This window comes from Aptenodytes forsteri, unplaced genomic scaffold (assembly GCF_000699145.1).
Source record: "Aptenodytes forsteri isolate BGI_AS27 unplaced genomic scaffold, ASM69914v1 Scaffold614, whole genome shotgun sequence".
NCBI lineage: Eukaryota > Metazoa > Chordata > Aves > Sphenisciformes > Spheniscidae > Aptenodytes > Aptenodytes forsteri.
Genome location: NW_008795777.1, coordinates 208,005 through 226,596, shown reverse-complemented (window position 1 = coordinate 226,596; position 18,592 = coordinate 208,005). Strand labels below are relative to the sequence as shown.

Here is an 18,592-nt window from a genome sequence, read left to right as displayed (position 1 = left end):
TCAAGATTTCTTAACTCTAGTTTGATCTTGTGATGTAGGTATTTACCGTTCAGTCGTCACTCCCAGTCTCCATGTACACTTGCAACAAATCACAGTCCATTTAAAATTCCTGTTTTGTAGCCAGAGGAGGTATATTAAATGTAATGCATTCAAAATGCATTATTTTTTGTTATATTGATAAGTTGTCATTATCTTGTGTTCTTAAGTGACATATATTTTAAGTATGTAGCTACTAGAATAGGGCTAGAATTTACACCAATTCTGGTAATGATGGCAGCTTGCAAAATCTGGCATCATTTGTGGTAGGTTTTGTCTTGGCTCAGTAGATCTGTTAGCATTTCCAGTAACCTTTCCTTTCTCTTGATTTAGTCCTTCATTTTCATCCCAGATGCTTTTGTTTGCATTTAAAAAAAGAAAAAATCTGTTCATTTCTTTTTATGGAAAAAAGCTTAAAATAAATCATATTTAATGGAGAAATTCAGGGCTTTGGAAGGGGAGCAAGTATTAATTTCCAGATTCCATGCATGAATGTATTCAGGTTTTAAAAGATTCTATACATTTATCTACTGTCTCTTAGCTGGTTTGATATCCTAATTTTATTCTATTTGTTGTGTATCTTCTCAGGGAAAAGGAAACATACAATGGGAATTTTGAAATAAAGCCAGGAGATAGAGCAGAGGGAAATGTGTATAATATTAATAACAATAATAATGTCACTTCATAAAGTGGCACTTAGAAACCCAATACCTTTGACTTTCCATGGAACTTACACTTGAAGTGTTTGCAGTTCCTTGGAAGTGGGATCTGGATTTCTAAATTAGATGTGTTTTTAAAATACTACTATTTCCTGTGTTAAGTGCATTTTGTTGTCTCTGAGAAGCCTAGTATGTGCTCGGATTGTACTTGCTTGTGTCAATATGGAAATGGCTATCTGTAGCAAAACCACCTGGAGAGTATTTTGGCTGTACTCTAAAATTTGTTGTGTTTGCCCATGGTCATTGCCCTGGAAATTATACATTTATCACCTGCTACTAGTAACCAGGAGCTAGTATTACTAATCCATTCCTAATACACTCGTCTCCTGTAAGCTGCAAGAGGAATTTTATCTTCCTCTAGGAACACTCTAGCTGGCTGGTTTGCAATGTGTTTTTTCCAGAAGTGGCAAAGTTGAAGTTTTGACATGAGCAGTATCACTTTTTCTATTATTCCCCTCATCAAAATTAGTTCTGCATGTTATGAAATATTAAAAAAAAAAAACAAACCCAAACCACAACAAAACACACACACCCCCAAAAAAACCCCAAACCAACAAACCAAAACTACACCACTCTTTTATATCAAAATTAATTAATCAAGTCTGAGAACTTGCTGAGTTTCAGAGAGGAGTTACTATATTCATAAGATTTTTTTCCCAAGTTATTGAGGCCAATTAGGGTAATTCCAAGGTTCTGGAAAGGACAAAAATCTTCATATTTTAAGGTGCAGCACAAGCTCCAGGTGCTAAGCGTTAGGGTGAGACTTGGGTGTGCAGTAGGTTATCCCACACCTACCTGTTGTGAAATGATTCTCGCTTTTTCTGAGGCTCCTGGTCCCTGTTAGAAACAAGATGTCGCACTCCATGGTCTGCCAGGCATGAGCTGGAATGGCAGTTCTTATATTTTATCCTTCACGTGTTTCCTTAACAGTATTTCCCTATGATCTCTTCAGGTTCAAGATACCTTTTTTTTTTTTCTTTTTCCTTCATTGGCAAGTAATTTTTGTCTTCAGTAAGCAAATGCCCCACATGGAGAGCTGGTGGTTTATGTTATTGTTCATGTTAACAGATACTATTTTTATACTGCTGGCAAGAGGGCAAACACTTTTTAACACTAGTATGAAAAGTAGTATCTTTGGTTTCACTGAAAGGAGTGCATTATTACATGATATTCGTCTTGAAACATCTGAATTTCTTTAGAATTTTTTGTAATGTAAGAGAAGTTGGTCACTGTCATCTTCAAGTGATTTATTTAATTGGACCTGTAGGTCCTTATCCATAAAGTAATCACTCTTCATCATGTAACTTCAGTATGTACATCCTGTCTATGCTGCTAAATTCATCATTGTAATATTTGACCTGAAAAGCTCAGAAAGTACCACTTTGAAGCCTAATTTCAGTAAGTGTTTCTTACCAAAATGTGTAGAACATCTGGTGATTGTTGATGTGTATAATGTTAATTGTTCCTTTTTACAGTCGGGGGTAATTAGTAGCATTAGAGCACTGAGAACTGATCCCTCAACATGCAGAATTTCTTCCCCGTCCTACTGGTACGGGTAAGAGCCAAGGCACTGAATGACCACTAGTACTAAGTTTGCACCCTTACAAGCTTAGTGGTTAAGTTCAGTGAATTCAGGATTTGGCCTTCAATTTATACCTATTAAAAAATGGGTTTCTGTAGGCCCTTTCCAGAAACATGATGATGGTGGAACTACTATATTTTCCTAAAAAAAAAAAAAGTTCAGAAAAGAAACAAAACTATTTTCTTTTTGTTTGTCGTATGGGGAGGATGTTGCTCTAACTTTTAGGCCAAAGTATGTGTCATTTTTGGGACAGATTATTTCTCTGGAAATTGTTATCCTTGTCTTTTCTTGCTGTTGGAATGCAAGCAAACACAGTCAATATTAGAAACGTCTTCTGTGTATAATACACCTTGTACTATTTTCTGCAGACCCTTCACAAAAGAAGGAACTTTTAACTAAATGATAGATGGATGTAAATTTTGTTGTCTGATTCTTGTCTATCTCCATTCTATTGGATATTTTGATAAGGTACATTTTGTGGCATCGAAGTTATTCGTGGATGATTCTTACTTGGGAAGAATATGCACTCCTAACAACCTTGGGAGGTATTGGGAAAGTTTAATTTACATGAATTTTCTCTCCTAGGCAGAAAAGAAGAGCTTGTTTATGATACCCAAAGTGATGCTGCAATATAAATTAACTATTTCGTATTTTCCAGGGAGACAGGAAACTCAACGTAGTTGATGTGCATGCTATGTTGAAGAAGGTAGTAAATCGTGGTGACAAAGATAAACTGTGAAGTGTCTGCTGTTTAGATGTTTGGAAATTGTGCTATATTGGAACCAAAGCCTTCTGTCTAACATTTATGGCACAAATCTATCCCATCCCATGAAAGAGCAAGTGGCTAGATAGGGCTATGGTTATGGTGCAGGGAATCTATACCTCCTAGAAGCCATCTCTGCAACAGATGTCCCTTAATGTATCAGCCTTGACCCTAATTGTATAGCCTCTGTGGATAAAAGAGAAAACTTCAGAATCTAGGCGAAGTCTGTATCTAATTATATGAATGAAAATGCATTGTATTAGGGTTAGAGGACAGTCTGAGGGGTCAGGAGGAACATGGGGCCGTGGAGAGCCATCGCTAGTGAATGTCAGATATACTTGAAGGTTATACTTTGGTCCTCAGAATCAAAAGTTTTTACGTTGTGGCATTTTCCTTCTTTTTTTCCAGAGTGATACAGTTCCATCACTTTGCAAGTAGAGGATAGGTATGTGATGTGATTGACAGGTGCTTTACAAGTACGGACCATGAAGTTGCATAGCTACAACTGTGGCTTGACTTTTACACAGAGTTTCAAAGTTAAAGCCCTGTGGTATAGGAGGGAAACTATTACTGGGTGGGGTAAACTGTGATCTTTAGAACAGAATTACATTTTATCCGCTGTTGTTCAGTTCAGCATAAGGCTTAAGCACAACTCCTGTTTAGTCAGCCCTGAGTAATTTCTGTGTTTTAGGAAATGGAAGTTATCAGTTGAAAATGAGCTCAGTTTCTCTGAATCTTAAGTGTTTTGGACCTATTTAATGGAATTGTTCACAGGCCTTCATGGAAGACTTTATTCCTGAACGTAGAAAAGTGTTTATCTTTCCCTCTCCACACAGAGGACCGCATTTGTCTTTGATCCAAGCGGCAGCTTCTGTCTCATGTTATTTTGGGCCTTTGTGAGTCAATTATCTGGCGTGAACAGGCTTTAAATTTAAGGTGTGTACTGAAACTGCATATTGATTCTGGGGTTAGTGATGGTGCCTACCATTTAGTTGTGCTTAGGGAAGGTGATAAATATGAGAGAGGTTGTATCATCTCTTGGCAAATGAGTAAATATGGCACAGCAGCTGTAAGAGTAATTGGCCTAATGTTTTTCTCGGCTTTTTAACATTGATGACTCAATGCTTGAAGCTCAAACTTTGTCAACTCCTTTATAGATATGCTATGAAGCCAAGGTTTAAATCAGTTATATTGCTGTAAAAAAGTCTAATATATGTGTGCGAGTTTGAAAGCATGATAGAGGACACATTCTTAAAATGCCCACAAAAGAAAGGGAAGAGCAGCAACATTTCTATTTGGTTTAGACTGTTCTTCATTCAACTTCAAATGAGCTTCCATCCATCCTCCTTGTAAATTACTGTTAGTAAAGAAGTGTGTGCTGCATTTGTTATAAAATTGTTCTCTCATCTTTAATTGTATTCTACTTATCCTCTTCATGTTATGTTAATGGATGTGTGCATGCAACACATGATGGGGTAGGGGAACAGTTACCTCCATTTTAGGGCGAGGAAAAGAGGAGGGGTTGTGTCTGTGGCAGAGTAGGATGTTTAATCCGTGGCATCTGTCTTGTCCCTGTCACTGCTGTTATCATGATGCCTTCCTTTTCTAGCTAGAGTTCTGCCAGGAAAACTTAGGTTGAAAGTATATGTTGTCTTTTCTGACAGATTTAGGACTTGCGTGCTTGCGAAAGTACACTTCTCGCTGTGCTCTGTCATTACAGCTGGCATCAGTGGAGGTGCTCCTTTCCCAGCCCCGGTATTTATGAGAGAGGAATGTGCTGTGAGAATATGCTCTGAGGGCTTCTCGTTTGGTAATGCATTCCCTCTGTGTTGCCTGCTCTCGAATTGTTGGTTGCCAGTGAACTTCTGAAAGTTTGGTGAAGTCCTGTGTTTGTATAAGGTCAAACTGAAGCGATTAAATGGTGTCCTTTTATGTAGGTGTGGGATGAAGACTGAACTTCAGATTCCTAATGATCTGGCTAGCTGGCAACTATCACTGGACAGGGAATGTCCATTCAGCTTTTATACAGTCATAATTATAACTTTTTAATAGCAAAGGTAGCTTTAATCTGTGTGAAGCCCTTCTCATATTGTCCTTGCAGAATACTTGCTAAACTCAAAACAAAAATTAAATACAGTGTGAATCGCTCAGAACTCTAGTTTGCTTTCCATGTTGAGGCTGTAAAGACCTTCATAAGCATTTAATTAACCCCCAAACATCTAAGGATGCTCATTTTACACGATAGCACTGTGGCACAATTGGATGAAATGAGTTTTATGATGTTTCACAGTTAAGAGTAGCTCATGGCAGGCTAGAAGAATAAAAGTGCAGGAATAAACCCTGTCTAGCTGAAATTATTGTTCCTCTAAGCTTGAGTGGTACATGCTGAAAAGATTATTATACACCAAATGGGAAATCTTTTCTTCTATTCCTTTGAAGCAAAATAATATGCTGACACTTCTCTTTATCCACTGATTTTTTGGAAAGCATTAATTAAAAAAAAAAAAATTACAACTTCTTATGTAGATCTGGAGTCAGTTCCCTGAAATGAATGCTCAATATAAAAATCTAATAGGTAAAAAGAAAGACATTTATTACATAGCAGCTGGCATAAATCTTGCTTCTAATGAGGATAAAATCCATGTAAATGAATCATTATAGTAAATTGTTGTAATTAGGATTTATTCATGACAAAGGTCTCATAATTATATAATCAACTTTTAGTGTATTAAGATTTATAGTCTGAACTCTTAATTCCATTTTTTTCATTTAGAAGCAGAATTTGCTAGGGGAGGAATGTTTTCAGGAAGCTGTCTTGCTCTTGCTACACGCTCTCAACTATAGATGGAATTTGATTCCTTTGCAAATATCATCTAATTCTGGTGTTGCAGAAGGCTCAAATTCTCCTCTGGCAAAAATAAAACTGTTAGCATTTTAAAAGGTCTCCCCAAATGCTGAAGTCAAAGCTTCAAGGGCTTTTAAGGGCCAGGTGTTTTGTTAAGGGCCTTCCAACTTAACAGTAGTGTATATGTGCACATCTTCTGAGTGTTGTGCAAACGGCGATGGACCAATGTGATAGAAAGCTGCTGCCAACTCATGATTGTCCAGGTTATGAAAAATTGGCTTCTGTTTTTGATCTCAGTCCTTGCCAGGTGGATAGAAGCAGTATGGAGTACAATAGCAGAGGGTAAAGGTCATCAGCAATCCAACTGCGAGCTGAGTCTGTCCGCTTCTTTGGTGGGTGGCATGTAATGGGGACAGAACTGCTCTCTGAGCCCTACAATCTTGAGCGCAGCTGAGGCCCCTCAATAGGGTGCTGTGGCAAAGTCTGAGGAATTAAGGCTTTGTGCTTTGTTCTGTCTGTTGAAAAGAATAACTTTGTCTGCTGGGCTGTTAGCCTGACAGTTTCAAAACCATTACCCAAAACAATTTTAAAAGCAGTTTCCAAGTTTCTTCTTGGCAAAGCTGGAAGGCTTCCCATGAGATGCTGTAAACCAGCAAAATAACTGTAAGGGTACGCCGTGCTTTTGGGGATCTAGTAGTTGAAGGCAAGCTTGAGTGGACATATTGGATCTGACAGTTTCTGGCTTGAAATTGGAATAGATTTTTCCCCCTCTCAAGTTTTAAGAAGTCTGGATTACAATTACAAATTTTCTTGTCTCCTTTCCAAGTTAATTCTATTTAATAGTAGATTTTAAAGGCTAATTCATCTTGTATGCTGTTCCCCATCCTTCCTGCTTCTACTAAAATTTAATAAAAGCAGCTGTGTTGCAGTGATTTGGCTCTTTTTGGCTTCAAGAAATGTCCTTTTGCCACTGCAGTCAGAACAGTTAGAATGTCCTCAGGCTGGTTTTAATTACAGCAATGTCTGCAAGTATCCCTGAAGCTTGGAGGACGATTTCACATCTAATCTGTTGCAGGTGGGGTTTTGAATTGATGGCCATCCAACATTGCTATAAGGGTTTTCAGTTTTTTTTCTCCCCTGCACTATGCTGCAGTGCTGAAGTAGCTTCACTGCCGCAGCACTTCTGTCCTCTGGTTTTCTGTTTAGACTAATGTCGAATACATTGAATCAGTTTGTCTTGTGTTCCCCAGCATGGGTAAAAGCACACACAAAGTCCTGGTACCTTACCCCATTCTGCTGTTCTCCTGCATGTATTAATGCTCTGTTATAACCACCCATCAGTAGTTCAGAAGAGCGTATTAACTCCTGTGCTTTATTGCATAAAACTTATCTGATGGTGTAAGCAGCTCATATGACAGCTTCTCAGATTTTTTGCAGGTACTGCCAGAATCTAAAAATGGTTTAAGCCTTGTTTGTAATGATGGGTTTAGATAACTTGATTCTCCTGCATGTATTAATGCTCTGTTATAACCACCCATCAGTAGTTCAGAAGAGCGTATTAACTCCTGTGCTTTATTGCATAAAACTTATCTGATGGTGTAAGCAGCTCATATGACAGCTTCTCAGATTTTTTGCAGGTACTGCCAGAATCTAAAAATGGTTTAAGCCTTGTTTGTAATGATGGGTTTAGATAACTTGATGATTTTTGCTTTATAAGGGAAAAATATTCCGCCCCCCCCGATAGAAAAATGTTCTTATATAAATTCAGGCGCGGCTTGGCTAGGGTTATTTTGTTTACTCATTTATGAAGCAAAACCAAAGTGATGTCCTTCTGAACACTAGAACTTTTTCAGAGATGTTTCTTACAGAACATAGATTCTTTTTTTCTTTTTCCTTTGATTTTCCTAGAACTCCAGATGAACCCAGGTCAATCCTCTTTCCCCCTTTCCTCCCCCCTCCCCATTTAATTAAGGCTGGGAATTCAGGTACTCAAAACCCATGAGATTTAATAAGCTTCTTTGAGACCATTAATGAATCACCATGAATGCATGCCCTGTTTTCTACCCTTCGCTAAATACAGAGGCGGGACTGGGTCATGGTGTCCTCCGCTGTCACTAGTACCACATGAACCTTCTTAACCAAGCTGAACTCTATCTTTACAGCTGTAGAGATTTTTGCCTTCACTATTCCAACTGAGGGGGCTGCTCCTGAACTTCATGGCTTGAATGCTTAGGAATCGGCTTTGAATTTCCAGCCTATATATGTGTTGGTGGGTAGTTTAGAGCCATTTGTCCTTGTGCCAGCGTTATATCCTTACACCTGAGTATTCTTTTTCTCTTCTCGGTGTTTATCTGTGAATATACTGACTGATGATAATCCTGTCCTTTCTCGGCCTGGTTTTGGGAGTCTGAACACACTTGAATCCCCTCCTATGTGGTAGGCTCTCAGATATAGCTGTTCACCTGTGCCCGAGGGAGGGGTTCAGATGGTACAGATGCCCAGCATCCTGTATCTGATCTCCCCAGTGCTTGATTCCCTTTCTCTGCTGGAAAAACTGGATAGTACTTAAGTGCATTGCAGATTTTATTCATGACTGCACATTATGTTCTATGACGCCTTAAGTAATTGAAATGACTTCTCTGCAGCCATGCAAATAAAGCAATTGCAGCGTGGCCTGGAATTAACCTGCACTGGGAACTAACTACCTTGGCCTTTTTCTGTTCTCTCTCAGCCTTTTCATTATTTTTTTTTTTTAAATATAATCAGCTATATACATATTTTCAAATACCATCCTACTTGATGTTGATTAACGTATTCTGTGCACGCTCCATCAGTGGAATTTCATTTTATTTTCAATATTACTTTTGGATTTAGTTGGAGAGACCTAAGATTTTGATTTTGGTCACCCATTTGTCTGCTAAAAAATTTGAAAGTCTAATCTCCTGCCCACCACAGTAATTAAAGATTGGAAGAAAGATTTGTCTTGCAAATATTGCACACACAGTGAAGTAGGAAAATGTGCTGAGTTACACTTACGGATTAAAAGATTGATTGCTTTATGAAGCCCTGAAGTTAGCCACCGGTGCCTAAGAAAAATCGTGTTCATTGTTATGGTATGTGTCAGCTTTCTTGGCAATTGACTGGAAAATCTTCTGAAGCTTAATCCAGGTATCGCTGTAAATAAATGTCACTTCTGTCTCATGCAAGATTCTTCTCTCTGCAGAACTATTTCATACGTGCAGTGTACCGCTGGGAGGGAAACACACCAACCTGAATGGTAGCCGAGGGCTGGGGAGCGACATGTGTAACCATCTGTCAGCCAATGTATAGCTTTTAGGGAAATAAGCCACTGTAAAGGATAGATGTTCTGGAGGACGGGTTGTCAGCTGCATGTGTGTACGTACACCCCCCCACCTGTCTCGCTGTCCTGTACATAACACTACCATCCATCATCCGTTTCAGGTTTTTGCTGTTTCTCAGCAATATAATTTTTTAGTGTTTCTTTCTTCACAGGTTTTAAAACAGCTAGACTGTGGCTAACAGCCACAGTTACCTCGCAGTAGGGCTTTGGGGATGGGATGCAATTACTCCATTAAGGAGCCTCCAGTAGGACTGAGCAGCAGTGGAGAAATTCAGCTTCCTTGTCACCAGGCACAGTAGTGACTTCTCTCCTTGTCTGTATAAATTTTGGTCTTTAACAGTGTGCAAGCATTACAGCACAGAAGAGATGCAGCACCTTTTGCTGTTTTATTATAGTTAAGTGCTTTGAAGAGGTTCACAAAATGTGATGTCACTTCTACTGTGCCTCCTTTTCCTGGTGAGAGGCCAACTGCCATGCTGTTGCTGATGCTGATGTAATTTGTCTGTCTCCTTGAACAAGACTTTGTTGCATCTTCCTCTTCTCATTTTTCCCCTTCTCCCCCTACTTTTTCTTGTTTAATTTGGATTCAGGACTTCAAAACTCCTCATTTTCTTGAGGAAGAGCTGGGTTTTGTTCCTTGTCAGAGAGAGGGTGAATTACAGTCACCCCTGCACAGGTACATTCTTGTTCCTGTGTATTGACTTAAGGAAGGTATCAGCTGCTCGTTTCTGAAGGAGTGGCTATACTCCCTGAGAGCATATAATAAACCTGTTGGCAGTTGATGGCTTCACATCATTAACTGGAGCGTATATTGGCACTGCATGCCTTGGAAATTACTCCTTGAGTGCTGCTTTGACGTATTATTGCTCAGTGTGCTGGTCCTGTCCTCCTCCGTGGCACAGGCATAGCCAGGGTATATTCATGGGCCCTGATCTGTGCTTGTGCACGGGGCAGATTGGTTGCCAGAAGGTGGTTTTGGTTGGTGATGGCCAAAGACGGGCTGTGGGTTCGTGTGGAATGGTGGCTATGCTCTACACTGTAGAAAAACTTACTCTGAGCTCTGCAAGAATATTTCTGCTACAGTTGGGCTTGACTGCACCATGTGTGGCAAAGACTTTGGGTGTCTTGTTAAGCACAATCAAATGTGACATGCTGATTCCACAACTCTTATTTCTCCTTTCTCTTATGCCTCTTAGGGTGTTTCAAAGATGACCGTATTGTGTTCTGGACTTGGATGTTTTCAACATATTTTATGGAGAAATGGGCCCCCCGGCAAGATGATATGCTCTTCTATGTCCGTCGAAAACTGTCCTATGTCAGTGGTGATAGTACAGAGGGGAAAAAGGTGAGTAATGATATATTTTAACCTGGGAAATTTAAGGTAACGTGGGATATGGTGTTCTGGAGTACCTGACACATCTGAGGAACTACAAACCAAGGATAAGGAATCTCCAGCTCTGCCCACCACAAGAAGTTACGCAAAATTGGCCCATAGAGAAATACCGTGGTTAACTCTGTGAACATCATCAGCAGTATAAGTGAGCTTTGTTATCACAGACTTGAGGAGATCAGAGAGTTTGTATGCTTTTTTGGGAAGCTTTTATGTTGGTCAGCCTGCATTTAGGGGGAAAGGGAGGACATCCATGCTGATTTTTGTTTTGTTTTTCAATGATGATACTTTATAAATCGAAAGTTTAAATTTGTAGAAAGGGAGGAAAAACACGGAGGAAGATGATCACTCCAGTACTTCTAGAGGAATCCTTCCTGAGATACCAGAGTATCAAGAATGAACACCTATTGGGTGCTCAGTAGCAGAATACATGCAGCCTCCTGGATCTGGGATACAGTAGTGACAAACAGTGAAGAAACGACTGTATTCTCATAATCTACATTTAAGACAATATGCCCTCCTATAGAAGGACTGTTTCTTGAAAACACATAGTTGGGTAGCCTAGTGCTGCTGCACAGGTATTTTCCCATTAGAGATTTGAGAAACTTCTCAGCATTTCATGGCAGTTTTCATCTTAGGTGGGGGAAACAGAAGCAAGAGGAATGATGCTTTTATTGGGAATTAAGGAGATGGCTGCAGAGGATCAAAAGCAGGCACATAAATGGAGGAAGAAAAGACTGGGATTAACTTCCTGACATATGTAAATAATTTACACTGTTGTTGAATCACAGATATACCCGCATGGTGTATGTGAGAGTGTTTTTAACCAGGTATAGCAGAGTTCTTTGGGTTTAAATGTGGTGACGTAAAGAACCATAGTTGTCAACTCACTTGAGAAGAGGATCCCAGACGATTTTCCCACGTTTTTGTTGGAGATACAGGAAACAGGCAGAATTATCTTCTCTCTTCCCCCCACCCCTCCAAGTTCCATCATGACACTAAGGAGAAGATGGCAAAATACCGTTCTTTCTCTGTCAGATTAGTGGTTTAGTAGTCTTCAACCAGTGTACTTGGAGCTTTAAGACTTCTGGAGGAAACTTTCATCCTAATCGTTGTTTAAATGACTATAACTGCATTCCTTTTTCACATCAAACAATATTGTGGCTTTGTTCAGCCTAATAAAAGCATGGGTGGTTTAACCTCTTGTCCTTCCCTTCCCAACAAGGAAGCCTGGTTGCTTCAATTCATTCACAGACCCCTGATCAATCTCTGTTTAACTTATTAATCAGTTTAAAGTGTTTGAACCACTCATGGAGAAGAGACAGTGAAATAAACCCTTGCATTTGCTCTGAGCTTTATTTAAGCCTCCTAAAAGCATCATAAATAATTTTTATTTGTGAGGGGCTTTCGTAAGTGGTAGTTATTACAAAATCAGCATTAGTGAATCGCTTGCCGTAACAACTAAGATGGGGAGTGTGCCTTATAGCGCGCACAGTATTTTACAACTCCCCCTTCACTGTTTGCCTTTCGCTCAACCTCTGAGAAATGAACCTTTCCTGTGACTTTGAAGTACTTCAGATGCTTTGTGAAACTTCATAGTTTGGTGATTCTTTGGTATCTGTGCAGCTCTCCTCCTGTTTGATTTTAGCTGACTGCTTTGCAGTTCCAGCTCCTCTTCTATCTAATTTTTGAGCCTGTCCTATGCAGCGAGACACCAAACAACTACCCTTACTCTTTGAATTATGACTAGACGGGTTTTTATTTTACTTTGTTGTTTTGGCCATTCTTTCTTGAAAGATGGTGTCAAAATACCAAAGTCATATCATTAAAAGGGGAAGAAGCTAGAGACTTACATTTATAGAAGCCAAATATAACTTCAAGCATCCCTGCCACCCACCAAACTGTGTGCTCTCATTTACGTCCCCAGAGGTAGACTGAAAAGGCAGATGAAGGGGAGAGGTTCAGAGTTGTTTGAGACCACGAAGGGCTAGAACTGGAGCTGCACTGTTGGCTCCTGCCTAGTGCCCAGACTGTGCTGAACGGTCTGGTGATGATTTCTCCGTGGGCCACGCAGAAGTTGACTATTAGGTAACCGTAGAAGTGGGTCTCTTTGTCGCTTGGGTATACAGCGAAGCAAGTTCATTGTAGTTCTTCCATAGACACTATATATGTGCTCTGCATTTGCCTGGCAATTGTAGGTTTTGACTGAAGAACGCTGGCAGTGACGTGTGAGGTGAATCGTTGTCCTGTGACATCTCAGAGCATTAGTTTATATTCATGAAAATAAGATCTGCACAGCTTTGAGCACAGTAATCTTCTGTAGGACTGATGACAACGACAACAAAAACGGATTGGGTGGGGAGGGGCTGTTTTTCTGAATGCTGACAATGGTGATGCTTGTTTTCTGAGATGACGAGCTCACGTGGCATGTTCGCATCATTTGCATGCCATGGTGTGATGATGATTCATGTCAGTGAGAAACAAGTGTCAATTTATCAAACGGTTTTCAGGTTTTGATGCCTGTCCTGTGTGATTAAAAGTCATTCTTGCTTGTGGGTTTTTTTTCTTTGCTTACTGGAGCTGAAGAGTGTCAGCAATAGCATTTGATTTTAAGTTGAAGTGTAATAGAGGATAAGCAGAAAAAAACTGATAGGATCAAGATTAGAGGTTCTGTTCAATTTTAAGGCTGAATGAGAAGGCCTTTGGATGCAGCTTAGTCACAACAGCTTGAAGTAATAAATCTCACAATTTGGTGTATCAGTAGGTGATGATGGTAAACTTCTCTACCATCATAAATGTTAGTTTAAAAGGCCTTTTAAATTATCTACTCTGTAGACCCCATGGTCTAAGCGACTTTCCATTTGCTTCTCTTTTCCACCCCACCAATTTCGAAACTGCGCATGTATGGGTGAAACAGCAACTACAGCTAATACGGTCTATGCCAGGGCAGAACTGCTATATCGAATTCTGGGCTATATCCATTACACAGACTCTTGGATACCAGAGAAGTGCAATCAACTCCATGTTTCCTTGGCATGTCACAATAACACTCTTGCAGTTTTTCTTGCGAGTTTTGAAGATACTTCTTCTCTTAGTGTCTTTAAGCGAAACCACATTCCCCATCTGTCAGGATCTGTGCAGGCAGGGAACTGTGGAGCATAGCTTTTCTCAAGGTTAAGGGATTTAGAAGGCTTTTTTAAGGTGGAATCCCTTTGACTTGTCGCTCTTTATGCACCGTTAAGTCAAGGCTCAAAAAACTCCTTCGCTGCTGCCTCACACACCAGCTGATGTGACCTACTGGAAAATGTAAGCCCTGATCCTCACTTACAAAGGGTCCTGTACATTGCCAAAACCTACAGCTTTAAAAGGCTAAGGTGGTTGGACTTGGGATTCTGATTTTAAAATGGTATTAGATCAAGATTTAGTATCTCTGGCTCTTCCCAGTGCAAAAGGCATTTATAAAGGATTATGCTTTGTTACAGCTGCAAGTTTCTGATCTTTCTGTAGAGAGAAGCTTTACTTTCTCATGGGACTACGGAAGATGCTACTATGGTGTTAACAGAGACAACTGCCGAGTAGGGAAACTAAGGTAAAACCTCAGTGACAGACCAGCTGAGCTAGGTTGTATTAACCCCTTCAGCCTTGCATCATGCTTTGTCACCTGAAAAGGGTGCTGTATTTATAGGGCAAAGCAATTAAAAAAATAAATTTAAGACACTGTTGGTATATGTTCTGAGCTTGCCTGGATTTTGGAGTAGGTCCTGTTTTCTTCAGCATCCTATAAATGTGGAGGAGTAGAGTTGCTGCTGAATGCATGGGGTAGTCATTCAAAAGTCTTCAAAAAGCTTAAGCTACTGATGTTGTGGCTGCAGCTTCAGAAACAGAACTGAACAGGAGCCATGGTTTACACGTTTATGTGCATCTGGACCTGTGACACAACAAATACTGGCTGTGGTGGGAGACCAGTTAGTTTCCAAAGCTAAATGACTTTAGGCACGTGACTCCCACTGAAAACCTCAGGATTTTCATAGCTGAATCTCTAATTCACTGTCACCATCTGTCTGGCTGGAAGATTTGACAGCCTGAATTCAGCATCTAGCAGAAATGCAAGTTTTAAAAATCTTATGTTGCTGTCTCTGTTGTACCTTTCAGAGCAGTGCTTTTTTTTTTTTGCTTTTTTTTTTTTTTTGAACATTGTAAGCCAACAGGATGTCTCGAGAAGAGCTGTTTGGTATACTTCATGGCAGTTCCACATCGCTGTCTGAATGCAAGAGAGAAACAAATGGCCAAAAAATGCATCTTTTTTTGCCAAATAAATTCTCTTCTGGTACATGGATAGTATGTGGGAACAAACCATGATTGCAACATGTGCAAGTCGGTACAGAGAGACAGCTGTTCTGCCTCAACTGTTCCGTTGTGCTAAGTTTGTGGAGGTGTTGCAGTGAGTAGGAACAGTGGCTTCTGCAGAAGAGGACAGCATCAACACATTGCTCTCGTTTTGAAACGTGAAAAAGGAACGCTGGCATTATCAGATGGATATTATGATTTTCTGTAAGGAGCTCAACATCTTAAATGCAAAGATTTGGCTTTTCTTTTACAATTATCCTTCTCAGAAATTCCTGTGCTCATGCTATTTTGCTGATCTTTGGTTGTCTAAATACATGAACATAAAGGAGCTGCTACTTGATAGCCTCTGCTCGTGGTGCATCTTTTGCAAGAACATCTCCATTTCCTATGTGTGCTGTGACAGACTGCTTGGCAAAAGTGAAGAGAAGAATACTGCCACAGGTGTGACAAGAACATCTCCTTCCGACACAGAACTGGATCCGGCTGTCTGTGACCTGGAATATGCTTTTGACACACCTGGCAGGCTAACGAGCATTCAGGGTGGAGATGCTTTCATATCCTGTCCTATTTCCAGAGTAAATTCATATCTGAGGCAAAGCGAGCATGCAGCTGAAATATCCTCGTGGTGTCACAGGCGATAAACTCCCGACTCGGGAAGGGGCAGTGGGCTGCGGGGGCATTTTTAATGAATTGCTTTTTATTGCTTCCAATCTCTGAAGAACTCTTCTTAAGCAGTCAGATAGGGTGATAAGAAAGCCAGGATCAGAAGTGAATTTAAGATGAATTGTACTGAAACATGGCAGCCCTGAGTCATGTGGCTGCGGAGATGCTCTATTCTCTGCAGCAGAGAGAAACTTCATAGGGAAGAAAAGAAGCCCAGACCCAGTTCCCCCATCTGATAGAATTCTAATGAATAATTCAGTATCGCAAATGCAGCATATCTGAGTCACTGGGGTAGGGGGGTGAGGGGGTTGAGGGACAGAAGAGCACTGCTAGGCTGGGCTTTGCACCCTGGAAAAGGTAAAAGTGCCTGCTTGGAGCTCCCTAAAAGCCTCATCAGGCTACTAGTTCAGCAGAGCACTTTGTGTGTTTGATCTATGGGTTACACAGTGTCAGCTTGCTCTTTAGAGGTATGAAAATGTCTGTTTTCAGTGTTGAAATTAATATGCAATTGAATTGAAGCTCTGGAATATCGTAATCAAGTCTCTAATAACACTAGTAATTAGAACTTAAATGTCTAGTCTATCCACCAGTTGTTTTTTTTCCCCCCACGTTTTCTGGTCAGTAACCCAGTTTATGCATTTCCACGTCCAACAGAGATGGTTTGAAATACGATGATTTAACGTTCTGTAGTCTTTTCTCCCATGTGTTTGTCGGCTGCCTTCATTACTGATGTAGCATGCCTCCCCTTGTTTTTCTGACTGTATTCTGCAGGAGGCATACTACGTGTTGCTTCAGGCACTTGTGATTTCTAGAGAGGACATCAGAAAGGCTGAGAAATAATATTACAGGAATAAGGTAACAGTAAGCAACCTGTTACATCTGAAAATATTGATTACTCCGTGGTCTGGGGCCACGTTTGAGAATGCTTAAATAGTCACACGTGTATCTATCCTTTCAATTTTTGAAAGCTGATTTAGCAGATTTCTGGAGCATTTGAATTGGGGAATGAAAGCTGATGCGATTCACAGAGTACAAGTGTCAGGCAGCAGCTAGGATTACTTTGTCAAATACAGTGATTTCTTGCCTTGCTGATACTGATCAGCATGTTTTAACTCCCAGCCTTGTCTTGCTTAGCCACAGTTACAGTGGCGTTCTTGGTGCCAGAGCTATGCTGGGGGAAAAGTTTCCACAGCCTGTGTTTTTTATGATTTGCATGTTGTTGCTTTCCCCTCATTTGTTGTTTGAGCATCATCAAACATTCAGACTGTTCCAATAATTGGAACAACTTGGATTTTTCTTATTTTTAATCTTTTATACCTCTTCTGCTATTGCTAGAATTGCAAAGACAGAACTAGACTTTTTTGGTTTCTTTTCACATAAGTAATTTCAGTTATGGTTGGATGAAGTCAGCTTTTAACTCTGAGAGTCCCATTAGCTTTTCTCAGTCTTATAATTTGCTCGTTTTTCTTATCGCTTCAGATTCTGCTTCTTCATGTACAATATGCAGATACTGGAAACAGTTAGATGTGTAGGCTTGTTGAATCTTTGTTTTCTATGACTGTGACTTGCTGATCCAGAAGGAATGTCTTGTGCTTATTGAAAAGAAGAAAACAGAATACGTTTGGTAGGAATTCCTTGTGATTAAGAATTATGTTTGCAAGAGCTATAATTAATTTTAAGGTGATTTCCTTAATATTGAGATATAAACTTATGTAATAATGAAGAAAGAAAATGAGAATTCAGTGAGAAAACACAATCTCAAGGCAGTGCAGGATCTAAAAAACTAGTGTTTGGTGTGTGCCCTCAAATGAGGGGGGCAAACAGTATTTTCTGCTACAGATTGATGAAGTGCAAAGGTTACAGGAGGGTGTTTTCTATCTTTGAAGAGGGAGGAAGCTGCTGTTTCTAGCTGCCAACTGATGCTATAGATTGCCTTGCGTGTCTTTTACTCTTGTCTCATTAGAGATAAATGGGGCCTGACTTTTTAAAGTTTACCATTCAGTTCAGACCTAGTCAATAGACCAAAGTCTGTTCTTCCCCCAAAAGCGCAGTTGGGTGGAAGGAGAGAATGCCAACGGATCGAAGTTGGGGGATGTTTGCAGTGATGCCTCATCTTTTCTGAAAGGGGTTGGAATGATGAGCAGCATAACTAACCTTGAATTTCAGGGGCTGGACTTCACAAATCAGAGCACTTCTCACTCTAAGGTAGACTAAAATGTTGACTTTAGGGCAGTCTTATGTCATTAAGCTGTCATCTGCAACCAGATCAATAGATGACATAGATTAGGTTGTAAGGAATTACAGCAGCACTGAAACCCATGTGAGTAGTGGGAATAGCTTTGTAGAACTGAATATCAAGAGGAAAAGAAATGGGAGGGAATAAAGGCCACGTGTGAGTTGGCTTTGCTGTTTTCAAGCTTAGACTGTAACTGCGCTTGTTCAGTGAACGGGCAATGTGTCAACCGGTCTGTGGGTACGGTTACCTCTTTTAGCCCCAGCCTGAGCCTTTCAGCGTTACCGCACGTTAGTCCGTGGAAGGTACAGGAGGGTTGTATAATGAAGTGGTGCAAGATTGCTGGCAGTGTGCCCAGGTGGCCAAGAAGGCCAATGGCATCCTGGCCTGTATCAGAAATAGTGTGGCCAGCAGGAGTAGGGAAGTGATCGTGCCCCTGTACTCGGCACTGGTGAGGCCGCACCTCGAATACTGTGTTCAGTTTTGGACCCCTCACTACAAGAAGGATGTTGAGGTGCTGGAGCGTGTCCAGAGAAGGGCAACGAGGCTGGTGAGGGGTCTGGAGAACAAGTCTGATGAGGACCGGCTGAGGGAACTGGGACTGTTTAGCCTGGAGAAAAGGAGGCTGAGGGGAGACCTCATCGCTCTCCACA

The 18,592-nt window shown here is 40.5% G+C and overlaps 1 protein-coding gene across 1 annotated transcript in view; it reads left to right on the top strand.

Annotated features, from left to right (window-relative positions):
* The first annotated feature begins 10,507 nt into the window (after window positions 1-10,507).
* KIAA0930 (KIAA0930 ortholog) overlaps window positions 10,508-18,592 on the top strand; it is a 41,064-nt gene continuing 32,979 nt past the window's right edge. The window contains exon 1 of the mRNA XM_009283644.2: window positions 10,508-10,651. Coding sequence (XP_009281919.1) covers window positions 10,541-10,651 — 111 coding nt within the window. The 5' untranslated portion in view covers window positions 10,508-10,540. The remainder of the gene's footprint in view (window positions 10,652-18,592) is intronic.